The sequence below is a fragment of the Mobula birostris genome, chromosome 14, assembly GCF_030028105.1.
Source record: "Mobula birostris isolate sMobBir1 chromosome 14, sMobBir1.hap1, whole genome shotgun sequence".
NCBI lineage: Eukaryota > Metazoa > Chordata > Chondrichthyes > Myliobatiformes > Myliobatidae > Mobula > Mobula birostris.
The window spans coordinates 23,993,778-24,014,718 of NC_092383.1; the positions used below are offsets into that span (position 1 = coordinate 23,993,778).

Below are 20,941 nucleotides of genomic sequence, written 5' to 3' on the forward strand. Positions count from 1 at the left end.
GAGAAGTTCAATGACTGAGAAGTGGGAAGAACTTGGCCTGAGATCTGCTTTTAGAAACTATTTTCAAAGCAAGCCCAATAAAAAGTTTTCAAACTCAGATAACAAGTTTTCAACTGCCCCTAATCTAATTTTCTTCCATCAGATAAGATGTGACCACGCTTCAAAGGGTAACCTTAAATCTCAAAGTAATTGTGCTCCTGGTGTAATCATCAATTTCAATTCAGTACTCAAAATGGAACTCCTAACTAAATTTTTTTTAAATTCTTGTCCTATTTTAGAGATATAGAGATTAAAGATTAGTTTTATTTGTCACAGGTACATCAAAACATGCAGTGAAATGCATCATTTGCATCAACCAATATAGTCTGAGAATGTGCTGCCAAGTGTCGCCAAGCTTTTAGCACCAACGTAACATGCCCACAACTTACTACTCCTAATGCGCATGTCCTTGGAATGTAGGAGGAGACCAGAATACCCAGAGGATGCCAACGCAAAGTGTACGTATAAACTCCTTACAGACAGCAGAGGGAATCGAACTCTGATCCTACAGCTCTCACAGTAAAGTGATACACTAATTGCTACACTAACGTGCTACCTAAATTGCCAAGTACCCCTATATAAATACAATTGATATACAGTTTGTATGTTCCATGTATTTAATACCTTGGCTTGCATTTCAAGCATGCCAAATCTGAAGCACATAATTAGGAAATTCATTAGTTCCCAATTTTTGAATTATCTGATTTTGCAGAAATGCTAATTCAGCAGGTATACAACCAATGTACAAAATATCACTGAAGATGATATTTAACAAGTTGCAAATCATTGGAAAACTGTGTCCATAGACACTGTTTAAATTCAGAAAGTGTATACCATATCTTGTTAACTATACTACTTGGTGTTTGCTGGTTAAAATATAATACGAGTATAACTAGGGCTGAGTGGCTTTTTCAGGAAGCAGCAAAAGTAGGAAATAGGTACCTAACTAAGCAGAGCAAACTACATTTAATAAGAAGTCAGTAGTTTAAATAACATTAAATAGCATAAATTATGTAAATTCATTACCACTTAAAAAATGAAGCATAAATAAGCCTTTAATACTGCATATGCTAAATTGTATATTTATATTAAAATCCAGACTTTAACATTTCAGTAACCACAACCATTTCTGAACCACTTAACACATTTTTACCTCATTCCAAGAAATAGTTCTTAAACTAAATATCATTACTGAATTGCTTTTATTTTCTCGACACCGTACAGATTGGTCACATGACTCATTCCGAGACATCTGTCAACTGATTTTTGTTCTCTCACTGCTCAGAGATCCACAACAACAAACCAAAGTAATATGTCCGCAGTTATTTCTTCCTCCCTCCTTTTGGCACTTATTCTAAAAGCACAGTTTTGATCAACGATATACCCCATGAAAAACTTAGAGGTTACAACCAAGATCTCTGTAACCCTGCGGTGTATGCTGCTGTGTATAAATATTTTTATAATTTTAAATGTTAACTTTAAACATAACTGTACATAATTCAAATTTAACACTATCAAGACATCCCAGTAAACACAATGCTCCATCAAGAAATTGAAATGTAAGCTGCAATAGTTCTCTTTTATTCTTGTTTCAAAATAAATTGCTTACAGGTACAGAGGGTTAGTGTTTGCCAGCTGAATGATATTTGTTTGTGTAGGGGTGACAGCTGCCAAGATATCTTGTTCTAAAGCCATTGGAAGCACAGCATAGCCACAGTAATCAATGTGTTCACCTGAAAAAATATAGAAATAATTAAAGTTATCTTCATGCAAGCATTTCCTAACACATGTAAGGAATTGCACAAACTATGTAAATAAAATCATATTTTAAGAAAACTTATGAGATTTTATATTAATTAACATTGAAGGTGAATATTCTCTATCCCTTTACATGATAATGCAGAAACAAAGCAAGGATTAATATCTTGCATCTATCAACATCATATTCAAGTAGCCATTCTTTAGGTATACCTCCTGGTCAGAGCTATTAGATTGCGACAATATAGCTTGATCCTGTCCTTTTACATGTTTCTCAGCAGTATGATTAGAAAGAGATCAGATAGCTGGTTTGTATCCATCCTTCAGGAATGAGCATGCCAATTGGTGAATGAAACATCATGCAGATATGAGATCACCTGATACATCACAAACCAAGGATCTAGGTGTTATGCATAATTCAACAGTGATTATAGTTGTCCACTATGCCAATGTTCTAAAGTGAATTCCAACTTAGCTTTGATCAAAAGCATTTGGATCCTAATCAAAGTACTGCATGTTGAAATTTAGTTACACCTCAGTGAAATATTAAGTAGGTGCTCTATTACAGGAGTTATGCCTTTTAGGTATTAAATTTAGGTCCCATTAACATCTTTAGATCAAAGTGTTATCCTAATGTGCATAATTATAACAATCATTTGCATGAGTAAGCAAGGCTTGACATGCTGAACAATAATAGTTTTTAAACCATCCTCACTGAACTGCCTTTGTGGTTGAGATGTGCAACCATCTAATTTTCATCTTTTCCAACAGACAGTACAAAATGCACATTTTATACTGTTCTTAGAATCTACCTTTGGCTCCAATAGAATGTTCAAAGACCTTGGTGTGTCAAGCAACATCAGTGGAGGCAAAGGGTGAAAGCTAACGTTTCCAGTCTAGACCCCACATCAGAACTGATGCAGGGTCTCGACCTAAAACATTACCACACTTTTGCTTGCATATATGCTACTTATTGAGTTGTTCTTGCATTGCTTTTGTTTTACATTCCAGTCTCTTTATCTTTGAAGAATCAACAGTATAATAATGTAGAGCTAAAATCTATTCAAATTTGTTTATTTTAGGTATGAAATTCATCAGCTTTAGCTCACTGCTTACCATACTTGCCCTGAGTTCAAGGTCTACTGTGGGATATGACCACATATGACACCTCAGTGAAATATTAAGTAGGTGCTGTATTACAGGAGTTAAGCCTTTTAGGTATTAAATTTAGGTCCCATTAACATCTTTAGATTCAAGTAAAAAATCTCACTGTTTTTTTTAAACTAATTACAGGAGAATTTTTCTGGTATACCAACTGGCACTTATCCCTCAGCAAACACCACCAAATTCATTCAGATGATCATTTATCTTATTGGTATTTGCAGTTACAGTATGTGCTACATACAAACTTACTGGCATGTTTTCCTCACATTATAATACCAAGCAATGCACTTGAAAAGCAATTAATTTGCTACAATATACTTTGGGATCATTTGCAATTAAAGACAGACTCTCTATCATCTATGATTACTTCACATGTCTTTGTGGATTGGCAACATTTAAATAAATACATCATGCATCAATACTAATTTTGCTGAGAATAAACAATATTTTAAAAATGGTACTGATATCAACCATTTACAGTAATTGTCATTAACTTTTGTTAACTTTGGCTCATTGGGTACTTGCAAATATTTACTTTTAAGCAACATGAGTAGAGAATTGGCTCTGATGATTTACTGCATCTGATGACAGTGGCACGAACAGGGGAGTATAGTCCTGCCAATTAAAACGAGTATCGGGGAAATAACCACCATCTATTTCAGTGCATTTTTCCATGTAATGCAGGAGAAACAGTATCTACCCGTTTACCTAATCCACTCCCAGCATCCAGGGACCTTAATAGCCCTTCAAGGTAAAGCAGAAATTCACTTGCACTTTTCTCAATTTAATGCATATTGTTCAGTGATTGCAAGGTGGCCTGCTTTGTAGCTGGTTTGTATTCAATTCATAGGGCTGATCCTGAGCTTCCAGTTGTGCGCCCCTTTAATTTTCCATCCCACTAGCTCTCGGGTCTCTCATTTTTCAGCTCTTACATTGTTCCAATAAAGCCTACAGTGCACTTGAGATATAGGTCTTCATCTTCTGTCTAGACACATGGTAGCCCTCAGGACATCATACCAAATTTGAATATTTCAGACAACCTGTTTGTGTCAGAATTTGCCATCCAGCACACACGCAACTGCTTTTTTCCTCCCCAAATTTGCCACCGTGATCTGCTGAGTTTTTCTGGCTCTCTTTTTCACGTGATGTTTCCAGCAGCTGATGCTTTCTGTAGCTCAGAGCTGCAGTTTTCTTTTTTTTTTTGATTTTCTTCTATGGTTTGTCCTCAGTCACTGTACACTATTTAGATTTATTATCAAATTAATTGTGGTTAGCAAGTCTTCACCACCTTCTCTTACACAGCACCAGGGGTCTTTGTGTAACCTAGATTCTCCTGGTCTCCACCCTGTCACAGACATTCCTTTCGTTTTCTGTATCCTTGCCTTTTGTCTCCAAGTTAAAACATGCTAATTTTCTCGCTTTTCCAACTTCTAATTGAAACATGGCCTTTTCTCTTTACAGCTGATTCCTCATCCAAGTCTGTCATGTCTTTTTAAGACCTTCAGAGTCTATTATTTTTCATTGATGGGAAATGAAAGCAGGGAACGATGATGATAGGGAACCATTGCAGAGTTAGTGTGGGGCTGAAATGATTGTTCCCTCTACAACCACCCACCCCCCCCAACATTTCTTTCTCTCTCTCACACACACACACTCACTCACTCACTCTGATTAACCATATCTATATTCCTTTGTGATAAATTTGTTTGAGTCACTGGCATATGCTCACCATGGTTGTCATTGATTTTACGAGGACTAGATGGCATAAGCAATAAATTACTAGATCAGTAGACTGAGGAACTGATCAAGGAAAAGGCTATTTTGGACTTAATACTGTCTAACAAAAATTGACTCATGCAAATCTTGTAAATGGGGCTCTTGAGGTGAAAGATCAGTCATAACCTTGAAGAATGATTAAGAAGGTGTGAAGGGCCAAGCAGATGACTCAGAGTTGTACAGTCATATAATACAGAAACAACTTTTCAGTCCACCGCATCTATGCTATCAATTACCCATTTACACTAATCCCAGTTACCAGCACTTTGACCATAGCCTTCTTTCTCTGAGCATTTTAAGGTACTTCTTAAATGTTGTGATTTTATCTGCCCTCACTACCCACTGAGGCAATATGTTTCAGGTTCCAAAAATCCTGAAGTTGACAAAAAAATCTACCTGAGATCCCCTCTAAAGTTCTTACTCTTTATTCTAATCATCCGCATGTCCTCTAATTTTTGACACGTCTGTTATGGGGGAAAGCTTGTTGATGTCTTCCATAATTTCATGTACAGGTGTCCCCTGCTTTTCGAACGTTCGCTTTACGAAACCTCACTGTTACGAAAGACCTACATTAGTACCCTGTTTTCACTAACAGAAGGTGTTTTCACTGTTACGAAAAAATCAGCGCACGATAAAAGGCAGCGCACGCCCCGAGCAGCCGCTCTCCCCCGGATTCGGAATGATACTCTCACTGGCATTGCTTAAACACATGCCTGTGAGCAATTTGCAGCCATTTGCAAATGAGTTCTAAGGTATCGGAAAAGCCTGAAAGAGCTCGTAAGGGTGTTACACTTAGCATAAAACTAGGCATAATTAAGCGTTTTGATCGTGATGAACGAAGTAAGGACTAAGTGAGTTTGGCTTGTGGAAGTTGACGAAGATGATGTTGAAGAAGTTTTGGTATCCCATGATCAAGAACTGATAGATGAAGAGCTGATGCAGTCAGAAGAGGAAAGGATAACAGTCAAAACCGAATGAGTAATGATAAAGTACGACTTTAATTTTGAAAGGGTACATCGGTTTAGGGGATATTTGCAGGATGGTTTGAGTGCTTACAAAGAGCTGTATGATAGAAAAATGCACAAGCATTTCCACATCAGCCACAGCAGACGACGAACCTCGACCTTCGACATCGAGGCAGGCAGTCATAGGAGAAGATGAGCTGCCTGCTCTAATGGAAACAGACGACAAGATAACACCCCAGTGTCCCACCACCCCAACACCCAGGCCGATTCGCGGAGAATGCAGCAGTAGCCGGGAGACACACAGCACATCTTTAAGATAAAAGCCGAAATAAACATACTAATTAATTAGGTGCCTCCCGACACATAATTGTCGGCCCAGATCAGAGGCGACGCAATCAGCAATCGGCAATGATCTGGGCCGACAATTATTTGCCGGGCGGCACCTAATTAATTACCATGTTTATTTCGGCTTTTTTCTTAAAGATGTGCTGGATGCATCCCGGCTACCGCGGTACTGCTTCGCAGCAATGTATCGCTCGGAGGCCTGGAGAGTGGGGACCACTGCACCACCCAAACTCCGACAAATCTAACACACCACCATCAGTGTGCTCTGTGCTTTCCCAATTCCGGTAAGTGATACTACACTGTACATACATTATTTGTACTTTATATCGGCTGTGTATTTTTACATGTTATTTGGTATGATTTGGCAGCTTCATAGCTTAAAGGTTACTGGAGAGCGCTTGCGCCGTGTTTTTGCCGACGGCGCTTGCGTGAGATTTTTGCTATGGAGAACAGTTCAAGCAATGATTGTGGAAAAGTATTTCTACTTTATATAAGCTGTGTATTTATCATATCATTCCTGCTTTTACTATATGTTACTGTTATTTTAGGTTTTATGTGTTATCTGGCATGATTTGGAAGGTTATTTTTGGGTCTGCGAATGCTCACAAAATTTTCCCATATAAATAAATGGTAATTGCTTCTTCACTTTACGACATTCCGGCTTACGAACCATTTCATAGGAACGCTCTACCTTTGGATGGTGGGGGAAACCTGTACCTCAATCAGACCTCTTCCACTACGAGGAAATAAAATCCTGTGTCTCCTCCATCCCAGGTAGCACCTAGGACGTCCTCTCTTATTACTGCAATAATGTACAGGCAGCCCCTGAGTTACGAAAGTCTGACTTACGAACAACTCGTACTTACGAACAGAGGAAGGAGAATGCGTCCGCCATTTTAAGTCGGATCACGACGCCGTCCGCCATTTTAAGTCGTTGCCATTAACACTGTATTGAGTGTGTAACTGTGCATTTGGCTTAAATTTTTCTTAGCAAGATTCACCCTGACCCCCTCCCCCACCACTTTTCCAGTCAGCACCACCCCCACTTGTCCTATTTAACCCGTCTCAGTGCAGGTGGACTTTAGGACCTGGCAGAGCTCAGGTCAGGACCCGCCGCCCGCGGCTGCTGCTGAATCTGCAGTGTTTCTGTTCCATTGGCGGAAAACGATCACAATTGAAAATAAAGTGGAAATAATAAAGCGATCGGAAAAAGGTGAAACGCCATCGGTCATTGGAAAAGCATTAAACTACAGTCGGTCAACAATCGGAACAATTTTAAAGGATGAAGGATAAAGTGAGAATAATGGAGCATGTGAAAGGCCCTGCCCCAATGAAAGCTACAATTATTACTAAGTAACGCACTGATTTAATTATTGAAATACGTATGTTTGTTTAGTGTTTTATATGCACAGAAAGGTAAAATATATACTAAGACAAATGTTTGACTAACTGACGCTAAATAATACCGGATGTACCTGTTCCGACTTACGTACAAATCCGACTTAAAGACGGACTCAGGAATGGAACTTGTTCATAACCCAGGGACTGCCTGTACTTAATCAATATTGCAAGGGCACTTTTTTTGGTTTATTTTCACACACACACATACACACACAGTTTCAGATTTGATATTTTAGAATGATGCGTTGCCAGCTTTTCCCTTTCAAACATGGCTTTGTGATGACTACAATATCATATTCCCATATTGAACAATGCTCTGTAATCTGCTTTACCACTCAAAAATCTTTGAATCGAAATAAATGAAATTTATTCTTTCCTTTCTCCCATATACCTTATGCTCATTTCTGCTCTGTCTACCAGACTGATATAGTTTCCTTTTGATCTTTGACTGCGTCACCCTTCTGTACCCCATTCCACTGCTAAGTTAGTTCAAATTCTCCCCAGGAGAACTGGAAAACCCTTCCACAAGGATACTACTCTCACTTTAATTCAGATGCAATCAATCAGCTTGTACAGACCCCACCTTCCCAAAAGCAGACCCTCCCAGATATCTCAAGCCCTCCCATCAATATCATTCCTCTAGCCACATATTCATCACACCGATTCCAGCTTCTACTTATGCTTTTACGTAGCACTTAATCAAATGCTACATTGATGTCCTCAGTAGATCTCTGAATTTCATTCCACCTTCAAGGCTGAAATGAAATGTAGTACCACTACATCACTGTGAGGTAGCATGTCAACAATGGAGACACAAGATACTAGAATCTAGAGTAACACACAAAATGCTGGACGAACTGAGTGAATCAGGCAGCATTACCTGGAAGAGGCTTGACCCAAAACATCGACTGCCCATTTCCTTCCACACATGCTACCTGACCTGCTGAATTCCCCCAGTGCTTTGAATGTGCAAACAATTCTCATTAGGGATTTGCATCTTAAATTGCTTCCTTGTTTCTTCCACTGTTTTAACCGTTTCTCCTCTGACTAAGGTCCTTATTTACTACTACGTTATCTTCTTAAAATCAATTTTGCCACTCACCCTTCCTCTCTTATTGGTCTTTCCTTAAATGGTAGTCCAGAATATTTAGCTCAGAATCATGCCTAACTTGTTTCCTGGATGCTAATTGTTACCAAATAACTTACAATCTATCCTAATACAATTGCTTTATTTCTTGGGTTGTGTGAACTCATGTTCCAAACTCCTTGTTAACTTCCCATCTTGACACCTGCCCTCAAAGTATATATTTCAAGATTTGACTTGTCAACTTCCTTATTGATATTCTGAGTAATTCCATGTATGCTTTTCCCTGTATCCTTTGTTTCAACCAGCCCTGCACTTTTTAAAAAACATATTACTTCCTATAACCTTTTTAGTTCTGGAAGTATTCATATTATTTTTATCCCCTTTCTTGACCATTCCTTATCTTTTAGTTCAGACCAGTAATTTCATACCATACACACTACTTACATGTCAAGTCTTTTCTGTGACCATTTTGAAAGAAATTGGTAATATAGCAAATTAGTTTCACTTACTCATTCTCTGGTCTGAAATAAATTTAAGCATGCTGTAACATACACAAAATGCTGGAGGAAACCAGCAGATCAGGCAATATCAATGGAAAGGAATAGTCGGCGTTTGGGCCGAGACCCTTCAACAGGACTGGTTCTGACCCAGATCCAAACCTGATGAAGGGACTCGACTCAAAATATTAACTCTTTATTCCTTTCCATAGGTGCTACCTGACCTGCTGAGTTCTTTCAGCATTTTGTGTGTATTATTCTGGATTTCCAGCATCTACAGAATCTTGTGTTAACCAAGCTGTTATTGAATGCACATGGATCACTGGGGCAAGTCATAAAGATAAATAATTCAAATCATTTATTTTAATTTAAAACACTTTCATTATTTATCACTGTAATACTAAAGATTATAGAATACAATGCTGCAGACAGCTATGGTAAAGTTGTTACTCAAGGTTTATCAACAAACTGTACAGAGCACAAAAATGCATTATTATATGACGCTGAAGTTGTGGATGCTGTTTAAACATGTGGCAAAATAGCAAAACCATCCTATTGCAATTATATGTGAGACAGCAAAATAAATTTTAAAAGTTGTCGATAGTTTGTTCAAAATTCATTCACATACCAATTAAATTGACTCGACCAGGAGCTCGTGCATAAAATGCAGGTGGCATGCCATATTTTGAAATAAAGGCTTCCTTTAATTTTGTAAACCTGACAAAAGTAATAACAGAATATAAATGTTTTTTGCAATGGTTGGGAGGCAGAAAAAAACATATTAAATTATGAGTAAAATAGAAAAACAAATATCACAGTAAATAAATGCAGCAAACTTCTAGGTAAAGAGACAAAGAAATTCTCCAATGAAACAGAAAATGCTGAAAAGGAACAGCAGGGCAGGCATCATCAGTGTAAAGAAAAACAGTTTATATTTAAGGAGCAGGACCTTTCATCAGAACTGGGAAAGAAAGAAACGTGTTACGCCAGACAGCAGAGAAGGTGGGATAGAGGAATAGATGGAATAATGGGAATTTCCCATTAAGATGCCAGACACTTTAATTCACCATCCCACTCCCATTCTGATCTCTGTCTTGGATCTCCTGCACTGTTAAAAGAAAGTCCACTACAGGCTTGGGGAATAATACCTCTTCATTTGTCTGGGCATATTATAGCTCACATGACTCAATATAGAATTCTCCAAGTTTAAATCATTATTTTTTTAAATTTCTGTATTAGCATTACCCTTGTTGTTTTACCTGCCATCTCCTCTCCTTTTTATTGTGTAGTGTCTAGCCAGTTATGCATATCAGACTACACAAAATCTTCATTACACCAATAAAGCAGCCTAAATGACATTTTTCTACCATATCAGAGAAACTCCCACTGTTAGATCCGTTGCCCTGTGATGGATATTGTCAGGACCGGGGGTTGGGGGGGGGGCATCATTTTGCCAAGCTCAGCTTTCTAATATAGCAGCTGACACTTCTAGAAATCAAACAGTTGTTTTTGACTAAGTTAAACTTCCAACCAATCTTCTTTGTTCAGCTTCTTGTTCCCTCCCCCTTCTCTTTATACCTGATACCTTCCTTCTCCGTTCTCAGTCATGATGCATGGTCCCATACTGAAACACTGACAGTTCCATCCTCCCACCACCTAAATACTGCTTCATCCACAGAGTCCCTCCAGAAGATCATTCCTCCAGGTTCAAGCACCTGCAGTCTCTCGTGCCTCCATAAAACATTAGCAGTTTCTCTTTTCCACAGATGCTGCCTATTCTGCTCGGCTTTTCCAGTATTTTCTGTCTTCTTTAAATATCTAGCATCTGTGTTTTTTTTTTATTTTTAAGGAAATCTCCCTTTAAAAAAAATCTCCTAGATATTAGTTTCTAGATATAAGTTTATAAAAATGAATGCTTGGATAATTTACCTCATTATCTAAGCATTCATTTTATAAACTTACACCTAGAAACTAGTTTGCAAAGTTTTCTGTGGTAAAAATTATTGCAACTATTATTTCTATTATAATAGATCTACCAAAATAGCTGGCACGAAGACAAAATTGCACAAGTTTGGTGAGAATCCCTAAAATATATGTAAATTAAATGGAATTTTGAGAATCCAATGAGAAGATCTCTTGCATTTGGCTGTGAATGAGAAAAATCCAAAGGAATACACCAATGGTAAATTTTCAATATTCTCAATAAAGTGGGAAGTTTATGATTCTGGCAGCGACAACATTTATGTGGAATTATTTAGCAGGTTATTCATCCTGAAAGTTGAAGAGATGTGCAACTTGCTACCATGATGATTAAGTTAAATGAATTGCATTGAATAAATTAAGGGGAGGCTATGTAAAGAAAGAGAAAGGAATTTAAGAATGTCCAGAAAAGGTAAGATTATAAAGGGATTGAAGAGCATTATGTAGAACGGGGTGCCCAACCTGAGGTCCATTGACGCTTTGCTTAATGGTATTGGTTCATGGCATAAAAAAAGGTTGGGGACCCCTGAATTATGGAAGATAAACAATGGTCTACATTGTTGGTCCCAATTACCTATTTCTATGCTGTAAAAACTATGTAATTCTGCATTTTATTTTCTGTTATGAGATAATAAGATGAAATTGGAGTGAGAAGGTAAATATAGACTAATCTCTGAGAACGGTGTTGGTCTTCCCTTTGTTGTACCTATTGCCCTCCCCCATCTTTGTACGACCTAGATTGGCTGCTTTTTAAAAAATTATTAACAGAAATTGGCTGCACAAAGTTTTCTTATACATTCACCCCTCAGTAGAAATGCATTAAATTCATCTCAAAACTGTGCAAATCCCTTTGCATTAACCAAACTGAATAAACAAATAATTAATCCAATAATTATGGTTTCAATTTCACAAATTTTTTGGATTGAACGAATTTATTTTATCTAGTCCTATTATATCTAATTTTCTCTTTCAACTTTCTAGAATTGATCAAGCTTTTTCCTTATGGAAAACGAGAAGAATAGCATGCTTTCGTGATTTATCCATAGATAATTGTTTCATGTCATTTGAACAATTATCTAATAAATATAAGTTGCCTAGTTTGCAGTTTTCAGATACCTGCAGATTAGAAGTTTTTTGATTGTTATTTTACCTAATTTTCCAATATTTCATCCAACTAATATTACAGAAAAAATTTTAGGTTTAAATCCCTATCAGAAGCGCTTAATAGCAGTTTTGTATGATTTAATTACGAAAATACATCTAGGTATATCTGATAAAATAAAAAATGAATGGAAAAGAGAACTTCAGGTACCTTTACCTATAGAGAAATGGGAGAAAGTTCTTCAACTAGTTAATACTTCCTCAATGTGTGCTAGACATACACTGATACAATTTAAAATAGTCCATAGGGCTCATATGTCTAAGGATAAATTAGCTTGTTTTTACCGACATATAAATCCTGTGTGTGACAGATGTAACTCTGAGGTGGCCTCTCTGACACATATGTTTTGGTCTTGCCCTCTTTTAGATAAATATTGGAAAGATATTTTTGATATTATTTCAACAGTTTTGCGTATTAATTTAAAACCTCACCTTATTACTACAATTTTTTGGATTACCAGTGACAGATGTTTGTCATTTATCCGTTTCAGCTTGCCATTTGATTGCATTTGTTACACTAATAGCTAAAAGATCCATCTTACTTAAACGGAAAGATTCTGATCCTCCTACTACTTTTCAGTGGTTTTCTCAAACTATATTATGTGTATACCTGGAAAAAAAAATTAGGAGTGGTATGGTTGATTCCTCAGTTAAATTTGAAGAAACCTGGAGACCGTTTATTCAACATTTTCATATGATGTAAGCTGTCCCTTTCAGAACCCCTTTTTTAAAATAATCTTTTGTTTATCTATAGAGGAGCAGAGTTAATGACAAATAATGTTCTTATCCGAGGGAACAGGACATCCCAGTCTTTGCTTTGTTTTGTTTTTTACATTTGGGGGTTCTCTATAAAACTCTTTTTCATGTTCAATTACTCAGAGATTGGGAGGCCTGAATTATATATTTTACTCGAATTATGTTTGTATATGTTAACCATTATCAATGTTACACCGATCTCTTTGTATCATTAGTATTGTTATGTATATTAATCTGAAATTTAATAAAAAGTTTGAAAAAGAAAGAAAACTGAGAAACATCACTGACTGTTCTCCAGTTCTTTGGGATCGAACTAGTGGCTAAATAGGATAGAGATCTCTGCAAAGGCCCCAGCAGTCATCTCTCTAGCCTTCCTCAAAGACATGGAATAGATCCATCAGGCCCCACCATTATGTTCTTTAAGAGCAGCAACATCTCTTCCTCCCCGATATTCTCATACCCTAAATTATCAGCACACCCTTTCCTGATCTCACTATCCTCCATTTCCTTGGTTAAGGAAGATGGCAGTGTGTCCAGTCGCAGCAGCCACTCTGGCTTCAACTAATGGTATAATTGTTGGTCCTTTATGTTTTTCTTATGATTGCAAGGCACTGCTGGACATTAAGAACACCAAGTACTACAAATCCACCTCACTAGTAAGTTTTTGGATAGCAGTTGAGCTCTGGAGGCTGTTGCGCACTGCTTTGTCGCCTGCCACACAGGGGAAACGCCATCAGAAACGGTGTGCAAGGAAACAGAAGCATGGAAAGCATGCTGGTACTCAAGCACAACCAAAGGTGAAACTCTGCAGACCAGCTCTCCTGTTGACTCTGCTTTCAAACATTTGATCATTAAAAAGTAGATACCTGCATCTGAGATTGAATCAGTGTGAGAATAAGGACAACTGCATGCTCATCCTGACCGACAGCACCCATGAAGCGGTCAGGCAGCTAGAGGGTTTCACTTCTTTTCGGACCAACAGAATTCCCACAATCTCTGCCAAGACACATGGTGGAAGTGTATGCATTTTATATTAATAAGAACTGGCGTATGAATGCTTCAGTAGTGAAGACCCACTGTTTGCCACTGGTAGAGTTCCAGAGGTAAAGGGAGATAAAGACCTGTCCAGAAGGAGCAACATCAGCACTACAGGACTGTTTTGAAAACACAGACTGGAACATTGTCAGGGAGGCACATTAACATCAATGAATATGCAAGGACTGAGACTGGTTACTTAGAGATGTGTATTGAAGATGTCGCCATTACTGAACACATCTATGTGTGGGGAAATTAGAAGCTCTAGCTGACAGCAGAGGTCCAGACATGGCTGAGAAATCCGGATGCTGCCTTCAGAACAGGAGATAAGATAGTTCTCAAGTCAGCATGAGTGTGCTTTCTCACGCCACCAGGAAGGAAAATTGCAATATTCACAGAGAATATACAGCCATTTCTGTGAAACCAGAGACATGAGGCACACTAGCAGGATATTCACACCATAACGGACTACTACTTCACCCTGTGCAGCAACAACAGCAATGCTTCTCTTCCTGAATTCCTGATAGTCTGAATCACCACCATCCCTCTGAGGAGCAGGCACCCTGTCTGGCTGCAGCTAATGTGAAGAAGACCCTAGCCAGGTTCAACCCACTAAAGCTGCAGGACCTGATAACATACCTTGTTGTTTCCTGAAGGACTGTACAGCCCAGTTAACAGAGGTTCAAAGAGACATCTTCAACATCTCTCTGGAACAGTCCACTATCCCCTCAGGCTTCAAGGCAGGCACCATCATCTTGCTGTCCAAGAGGATGACAATAACCTGCCTCAATGTCAGTCTAGTAGCACTGACCTCAATGATAATGAAGTGCTTTGAGCAGCTAGTTCCATTAAATTCCATTTTTCTGCTATATTGAACTGAATTGAGTTGACTTTATTACTTACATCCTTCATATTCATGAGTAAAAATCTTTACGTCTCTGTCTAAATGTGCAATGTACAATTTATAGTAATACATAATAAATAGTATGTACAACAGGGTAGTCAATATAACACAGAAATATAGTTGTGTCAGCATGAGTTAAGCAGTCTGATGGCCTGGTGGAAGAAGCTATCCCGGAGCCTGTTGGTCCTGGATATTATGTTACGGTACCGATTCCCAGATGGTAGCAGTTTGTGGTTGGGGTGACTTGGGTCCCTAATAATCCTTCAGGCCCCTTTTTTTTTTTTAGACACCTGTCTTTGAAAATGTCCTGAATAGTGGGATGTTCACATCTACAGATACCCTGGGCTATCTGCACCACTCTCTCCATTCCTCCTGTAGTCCACAACCAGCTCGTTTGTTTTTGTGACATTGAGGGGAAGGTTGCTTTCTTAACACTACTGTGTCAGTGTAGTGACTTCTTCTCTGTAGGCTGCCTTATTACTATTTGAGATTAGACCATGCAGTGTGGTGTCGTCAACAAATTTACTTAGCAGATTGGAGCTGTGGGTAGCGACACAGTCATGGCTATACAGAGAGTAAAGGAGGGGGCTTAGTACACAGCCCTGAGGGGCACCTGTGTTGAGGGTCAGAGGGGCAGAGGTGAGGGAGCCCACTCTTACCACCTGCTGGTGATGTGACAAGAAGTCCAGGATCCAGCTACGCCAAGGCAGGGTGTAGACCTGGTGAATATACCCAGTTCACTTATCACTCTAATCATCCACTGATGATGCCATAGTCACTCCATCCTGTCCCACTTGAAAAACGGTGCCTTATATGCCAGAATGCAGTTTGTGGAGTGGAGCACCAACATAGAGGCTGTATACAAGAAGAGCCAGAGTTGCCTCTACTTCCTGAGAAGACTGAGGCCCTTTGAAGCATGCAGGCTTCTCCTTTACATGTTCTACTAGCCTGCTGTCGCCAGTACAATCTTCTATGCGGTGGTCTACTGGGACAATGGTGTCAACACGGGTGATGCCAACAGGCTCAATTAACTGATTAGAAAGGCTGGCTCTGTTATCGGAGTCAAACTGGACACACTGGAGGCTATGGTAGAACAAAGGACCCTATGGAAAATTCTGGCAATCCTGGACAATGTTTCTCACCCTCAGTATGCCTCCTTAGCTGAACAGAGAAGCAGTCTTAGTAATAGACAACTGCACTGCTCCAAAGAGTGCTATAAAAGGTCCATTAGGCTCTATAATGAGTTAACCTATAGCCAGGGAAATGATGAACCCCTCCTGTTAGACTGTTTGTGGTAGCTTATTTTTTTTTATTCTTTCTACTTCTCTTCTGTGCACTTGTAATGCTACTGTGACACTGTAATTTCCTTTGGATTAATATAGTATCTATCTACCTCAGTTTGGCATTTAATATGATTATCCCTCAGTAGTTGGTGGGCAAACTTCCCTTGCTGGGTTTCAACACCTCTCTCTGTAACTGGATCCTGGAATTCTTGACAGAAAGGCCACAGTCTGTCCCTGCCAGCAGGAATATCTCTAGCTCCATCATGCTGACCACCAGTGCACCCCAGAGCTGTGTGCTCAGCCTGCTGCCGTTCATACTGCTGACACATGACTGCACTGCCTGATCCAGGTCAAATTGAATCAATTTTGTTGATGACACAATAGTAGTTGATGTGATCAACAGTGACAATTAGACAGCAAACAGGGAGAAGGTAGAGTATGCTGGTAGAATGGTACGAGCACAATAACTTGAGTCTCAAGATGGACAAGACCAAAGGGAAGTTGTGGACTTTAGGAAGCTGCAGGCTGACCACTCATCACTATACATTGACAATTCCTCCATGAAGAGAGTTAGGAGCACCAAGTCTCCAGGAGTGCATATACAGTGCCTAATTCACCCCATTTGGAATTTTTCATGTTTTATTGTTTTACAACATTGAATCATAGTGGATTTAATTTGGCTTTTTTAAAATAAAACACAAAATATTTGGTTGCATTAGTATTCACCACCCCATTAATATGTCACATCAAATCATCACTGGTGCAGCCAAATGGTTTTTGAAGTCACATAATTAGTTAAATGGAGATCACCGTGTGCAGTCAAGGTGTTTCAACTGATTGTAGTAAAAATACACCTGTATCTGGAAGGTCCAACTGCTGATGAGTCAGTATCCTGGCAAAAACTACACCATGAAGACAAAAGAACACTCCAAGCAACTCAGCAAAAAGTTCACTGAAGAGCTCAAGTCAGGAGATGGATACAAGAACATTTCCAAGTCACTGAATATCCCTTCGGTACAGTTCAATCAGTCATCAAGAAATGGAAAGAATATGGCACAGCTGTAAATCTGCCCAGAGCAGGCTGTCCTGTGCAGAAATGGGAGAGAATGCATGTACAACAAGTGTTGACCGGGTGCTTCACCAGTTGCAGCTTTATGGGAGAGTGGCAAAGAGAAAGCCACTGTTGAAAATAAACTCACATGAAATCTTGGCTAGAGTTTGCCAGGAGGCATGTGGGAGACTCTGAAGTCAGCTGGAAGAAAGTTCTATGGTCTGATGAAACCAAAATTGAGCTTTTTGGCCTTCAGACCAAACCTTATGTTTGTCATAAACCAAACACCGTATGTCATCAAAAACACAGCATTCCTACAGTGAAGCATGGTGGTGGCTGCATCATGCTAAGGGGATGCTTCACTGCAGCAAGTCCTGGAAGGCTTGTGCAGGAAGAGGGGAAAATGAATGCAGCAAAATACGAGAAAATCCTGGAGGAAAACCTGATACAGTCTGCAAGAGAACTGAAACTTGGGAGAAGATTTGTTTCCCAGCAAGAGAATGACCCCAACCATAAAGCCAAAGCTACCACAGGAATGGCTAAAAAACAACAAAGTTAATGTCCTGGAGTGGCCAGTTCAGAGTCCAGACCACAAACTTACTGAGAATTTGTGGCTGGACTTGGAAGGGCTGTTCCTTCACAATCTCTGTGCAATCTGACAAGAGCTTGAGCAGTTTTGTAAAGAATGGGGAAAATTACAAAGCCTAGATGTCCAAAGCAGATACCCATACCTCTTATTAATTTCTTGTTATAGTTCTACAGTTTCTAGCTCAGTTTCTTCCTCTTCTTGTTTTTCTTCATTCTTGACACGAGGCATTGGAGCTTCAGGAGACCTACCACACAGACTCGAGGCAGTAATTGTGCATCTACTAAATACTGACTCGAAGGGGGTGAATTCTTTAGCCATCAATTATTTTGTGTTTTATACTTGTAAATTAATTTAGATCAGTTTGTAGAGATGTTCCAACTGACACCAAAGAGTCTTCCTGTTGATCAGTGTCAAAAAAAGCAAGTTAAATCCATTGTGATTTAATGCTGTAAAACAGTAAAACAAGAAAACTTACAAGAGGGGTGAATACTTTTTATAGGCACTGTAACAGATCTTACATGGTCCCTCAACACTGCCTCTTTGGTCAAGAAAGCACAACAGCATCTCTACTTCCTGAGGAGATTGAGGTAACTGAGGCTCCCCCTCCATTCTAATTAATTTTTACAAGAGCATCATCAATAGTGTCCTGACTGCATCACCTTCTGGTACAGAAATTACAAGGCATCTGACCTCAAGTCCCAACAAAGGATTAAGAGGACTGCAAAGAGGATTATCAGGGTGTCTCTTCCACCAATTAAAGATATTTATCCAGAGCACTGGGCCTTAGCATTGTCAATGATCCCTCCCATCCATCAAACAATCTCTTTGACCCCCTACCATAAGGCAGGAGGTATCATAGCATTAGGACAAGAACAGTTATGATGGGAAACAGCTCGGCCATAAGACTACTGAACTCCCTGCCACCACCCAGGTCTCATCATGTATGAAGCACCAGCAGCATTATATTGTTTATTTTTTTAACTTGTGTCGTAAATGCACCTTATTATTTGTTAATTTATTTGTGGCAACATTATTTTATACATTATTTGTGCTAGTTATATGTAATGCGTTGTACATCTTGGTATGGAAGAACATTGTTTCATTTGGTAGTTTACATGTGTACAGTTGAATGACAATAAACTGAACTTTAATGAATACCAATGCAAAGGACTCACCTAGAATATTGCCCATTTATTTTTTGGCTCCAGGAAAAAAATTCCCTTTTCCTTGAATGACTCTACATACTCCCTAGTTCTCCTCTTGTTTTTTACATATGTATTAAGTACCTGGGGACTGTCTTTAATCCTACTCACCACACTTATGACGCAAACAACAGGAATTCTGCAGATGCTGGAAATTCAAGCAACACACATCAAAGTTGCTGGTGAACGCAGCAGGCCAGGCAGCATCTCTAGGAAGAGGTACAGTCGACGTTTCAGGCCGAGACCCTTCGTCAGGACTAACTGAAGGAAGAGTGAGTAAGGGATTTGAAAGTTGGAGGGGGAGGGGGAGATCCAAAATGATAGGAGAAGACAGGAGGGGGAGGGATGGAGCCAAGAGCTGGACAGGTGATTGGCAAAACGGATACGAGAGGATCATGGGACAGGAGGTCCGGGAAGAAAGACAAGGGGGGGGGCCCAGAGGATGGGCAAGGGGTATATTCAGAGGGACAGAGGGAGAAAAAGGAGAGTGAGAGAAAGAATGTGTGTATAAAAATAAGTAACAGATGGGGTATGAGGGGGAGGTGGGGCATTAGCGGAAGTTAGAGAAGTCGATGTTCATGCCATCAGGTTGGAGGCTACCCAGACGGAACATAAGGAGTTGTTCCTCCAACCTGAGTGTGGCTTCATCTTTACAGTAGAGGAGGCCGTGGATAGACATGTCAGAATGGGAATGGGATGTGGAATTAAAATGTATGGCCACCGGGAGATCCTGCTTTCTCTGGCGGACAGAGCGTAGATGTTCAGCAAAGCGGTCTCCCAGTCTGCGTCGGGTCTCGCCAATATATAAAAGGCCACATCGGGAGCACCGGACGCAGTATATCACCCCAGCCGACTTACACGTGAAGTGTTGCCTCACCTGGAAGGACTGTTTGGGGCCCTGAATGGTGGTAAGGGAGGAAGTGTAAGGGCATGTGTAGCACTTGTTCCACTTACACGGATAAGTGCCAGGAGGGAGATCAGTGGGGAGGACGAATGGACAAGGGAGTTGCGTAGGGAGCGATCCCTGCGGAATGCTGGGGGGGGGGGGAGGGAAAGATGTGCTTAGTGGTGGGATCCCGTTGGAGGTGGCGGAAGTTACGGAGAATAATATGTTGGACCCGGAGGCTGGTGGGGTGGTAGGTGAGTACCAGGGGAACCCTATTCCTAGTGGGGTGGCGGGAGGATGGAGTGAGAGCAGATGTACGTGAAATGGGGGAGATGCGTTTAAGAGCAGAGTTGATAGTGGAGGAAGGGAAGCCCCTTTCTTTAAAAGAGGAAGACATCTCCCTCGTCCTAGAATGAAAAGCCTCATCCTGAGAGCAGATGCGGCGGAGACGGATTTATGAGCCCGTTTAGCCCTCCTGGATCCTTATTTAAGTTCTCTCCTGCTTCCTCTATATTCCTCAAAGGCCCTGTCTGATTTCAGCTTCTGAAATGTTATATGCGCTTCTTTTTTCTTTTCAAATTAAATTTGCAATGCCTTTTGTCATCTATTCTAGGACACTCAAATCCAGACATACCCATCTTTCTGCCTCACAAGAGTATGTTAGTCTTAGTCTGACCAGCTGGTTGTTAACTCCCACATACCAGATGTGAGCTTGCCCCATCACAGCTGCTCCCAATCTACACTCCACAGCTGCTGCCTAATGCTATTATAAATAGGCTTTGTCCAGTATAAAGGAATCTAAACTTTAACTAGGCCATTAAACAGTGGAATCATACTCCTTTTGAGATGTAACCATTTATAATAAGACCCAAATTGTTTAAAAACAAAACAGGTTTACTTAGTATCACTCTAATAATACCTGATGTCCACAAGGGGCTGAATTAAAGAGATATAATTTTTTTAAAATTGCAATCCTAAATAGTGGCAATATTTTTATTAATTAATTTGACCATTACCATTAGCTACATTTTTATTCCTCAGTTGCATGGGCAAGCAAATTGT

At 39.7% G+C, this 20,941-nt stretch overlaps 1 protein-coding gene across 3 annotated transcripts in view; it reads right to left on the bottom strand.

Moving 5' to 3' along the window:
* The window catches only part of galk2 (galactokinase 2), a 120,339-nt gene that overhangs the window by 94,471 nt on the left and 4,927 nt on the right, over positions 1-20,941 (bottom strand). For 2 of the 3 annotated variants that reach the window (XM_072278248.1, XM_072278247.1), the window contains exons 2-3: positions 9,661-9,749; positions 1,649-1,772 (exon numbers count right to left, since the gene is read on the bottom strand). In XM_072278248.1, the coding sequence (XP_072134349.1) occupies positions 1,649-1,772; positions 9,661-9,749 (213 nt within the window). The remainder of the gene's footprint in view (positions 1-1,648; positions 1,773-9,660; positions 9,750-20,941) is intronic. The other variant, XM_072278249.1, reaches the window with a different exon arrangement.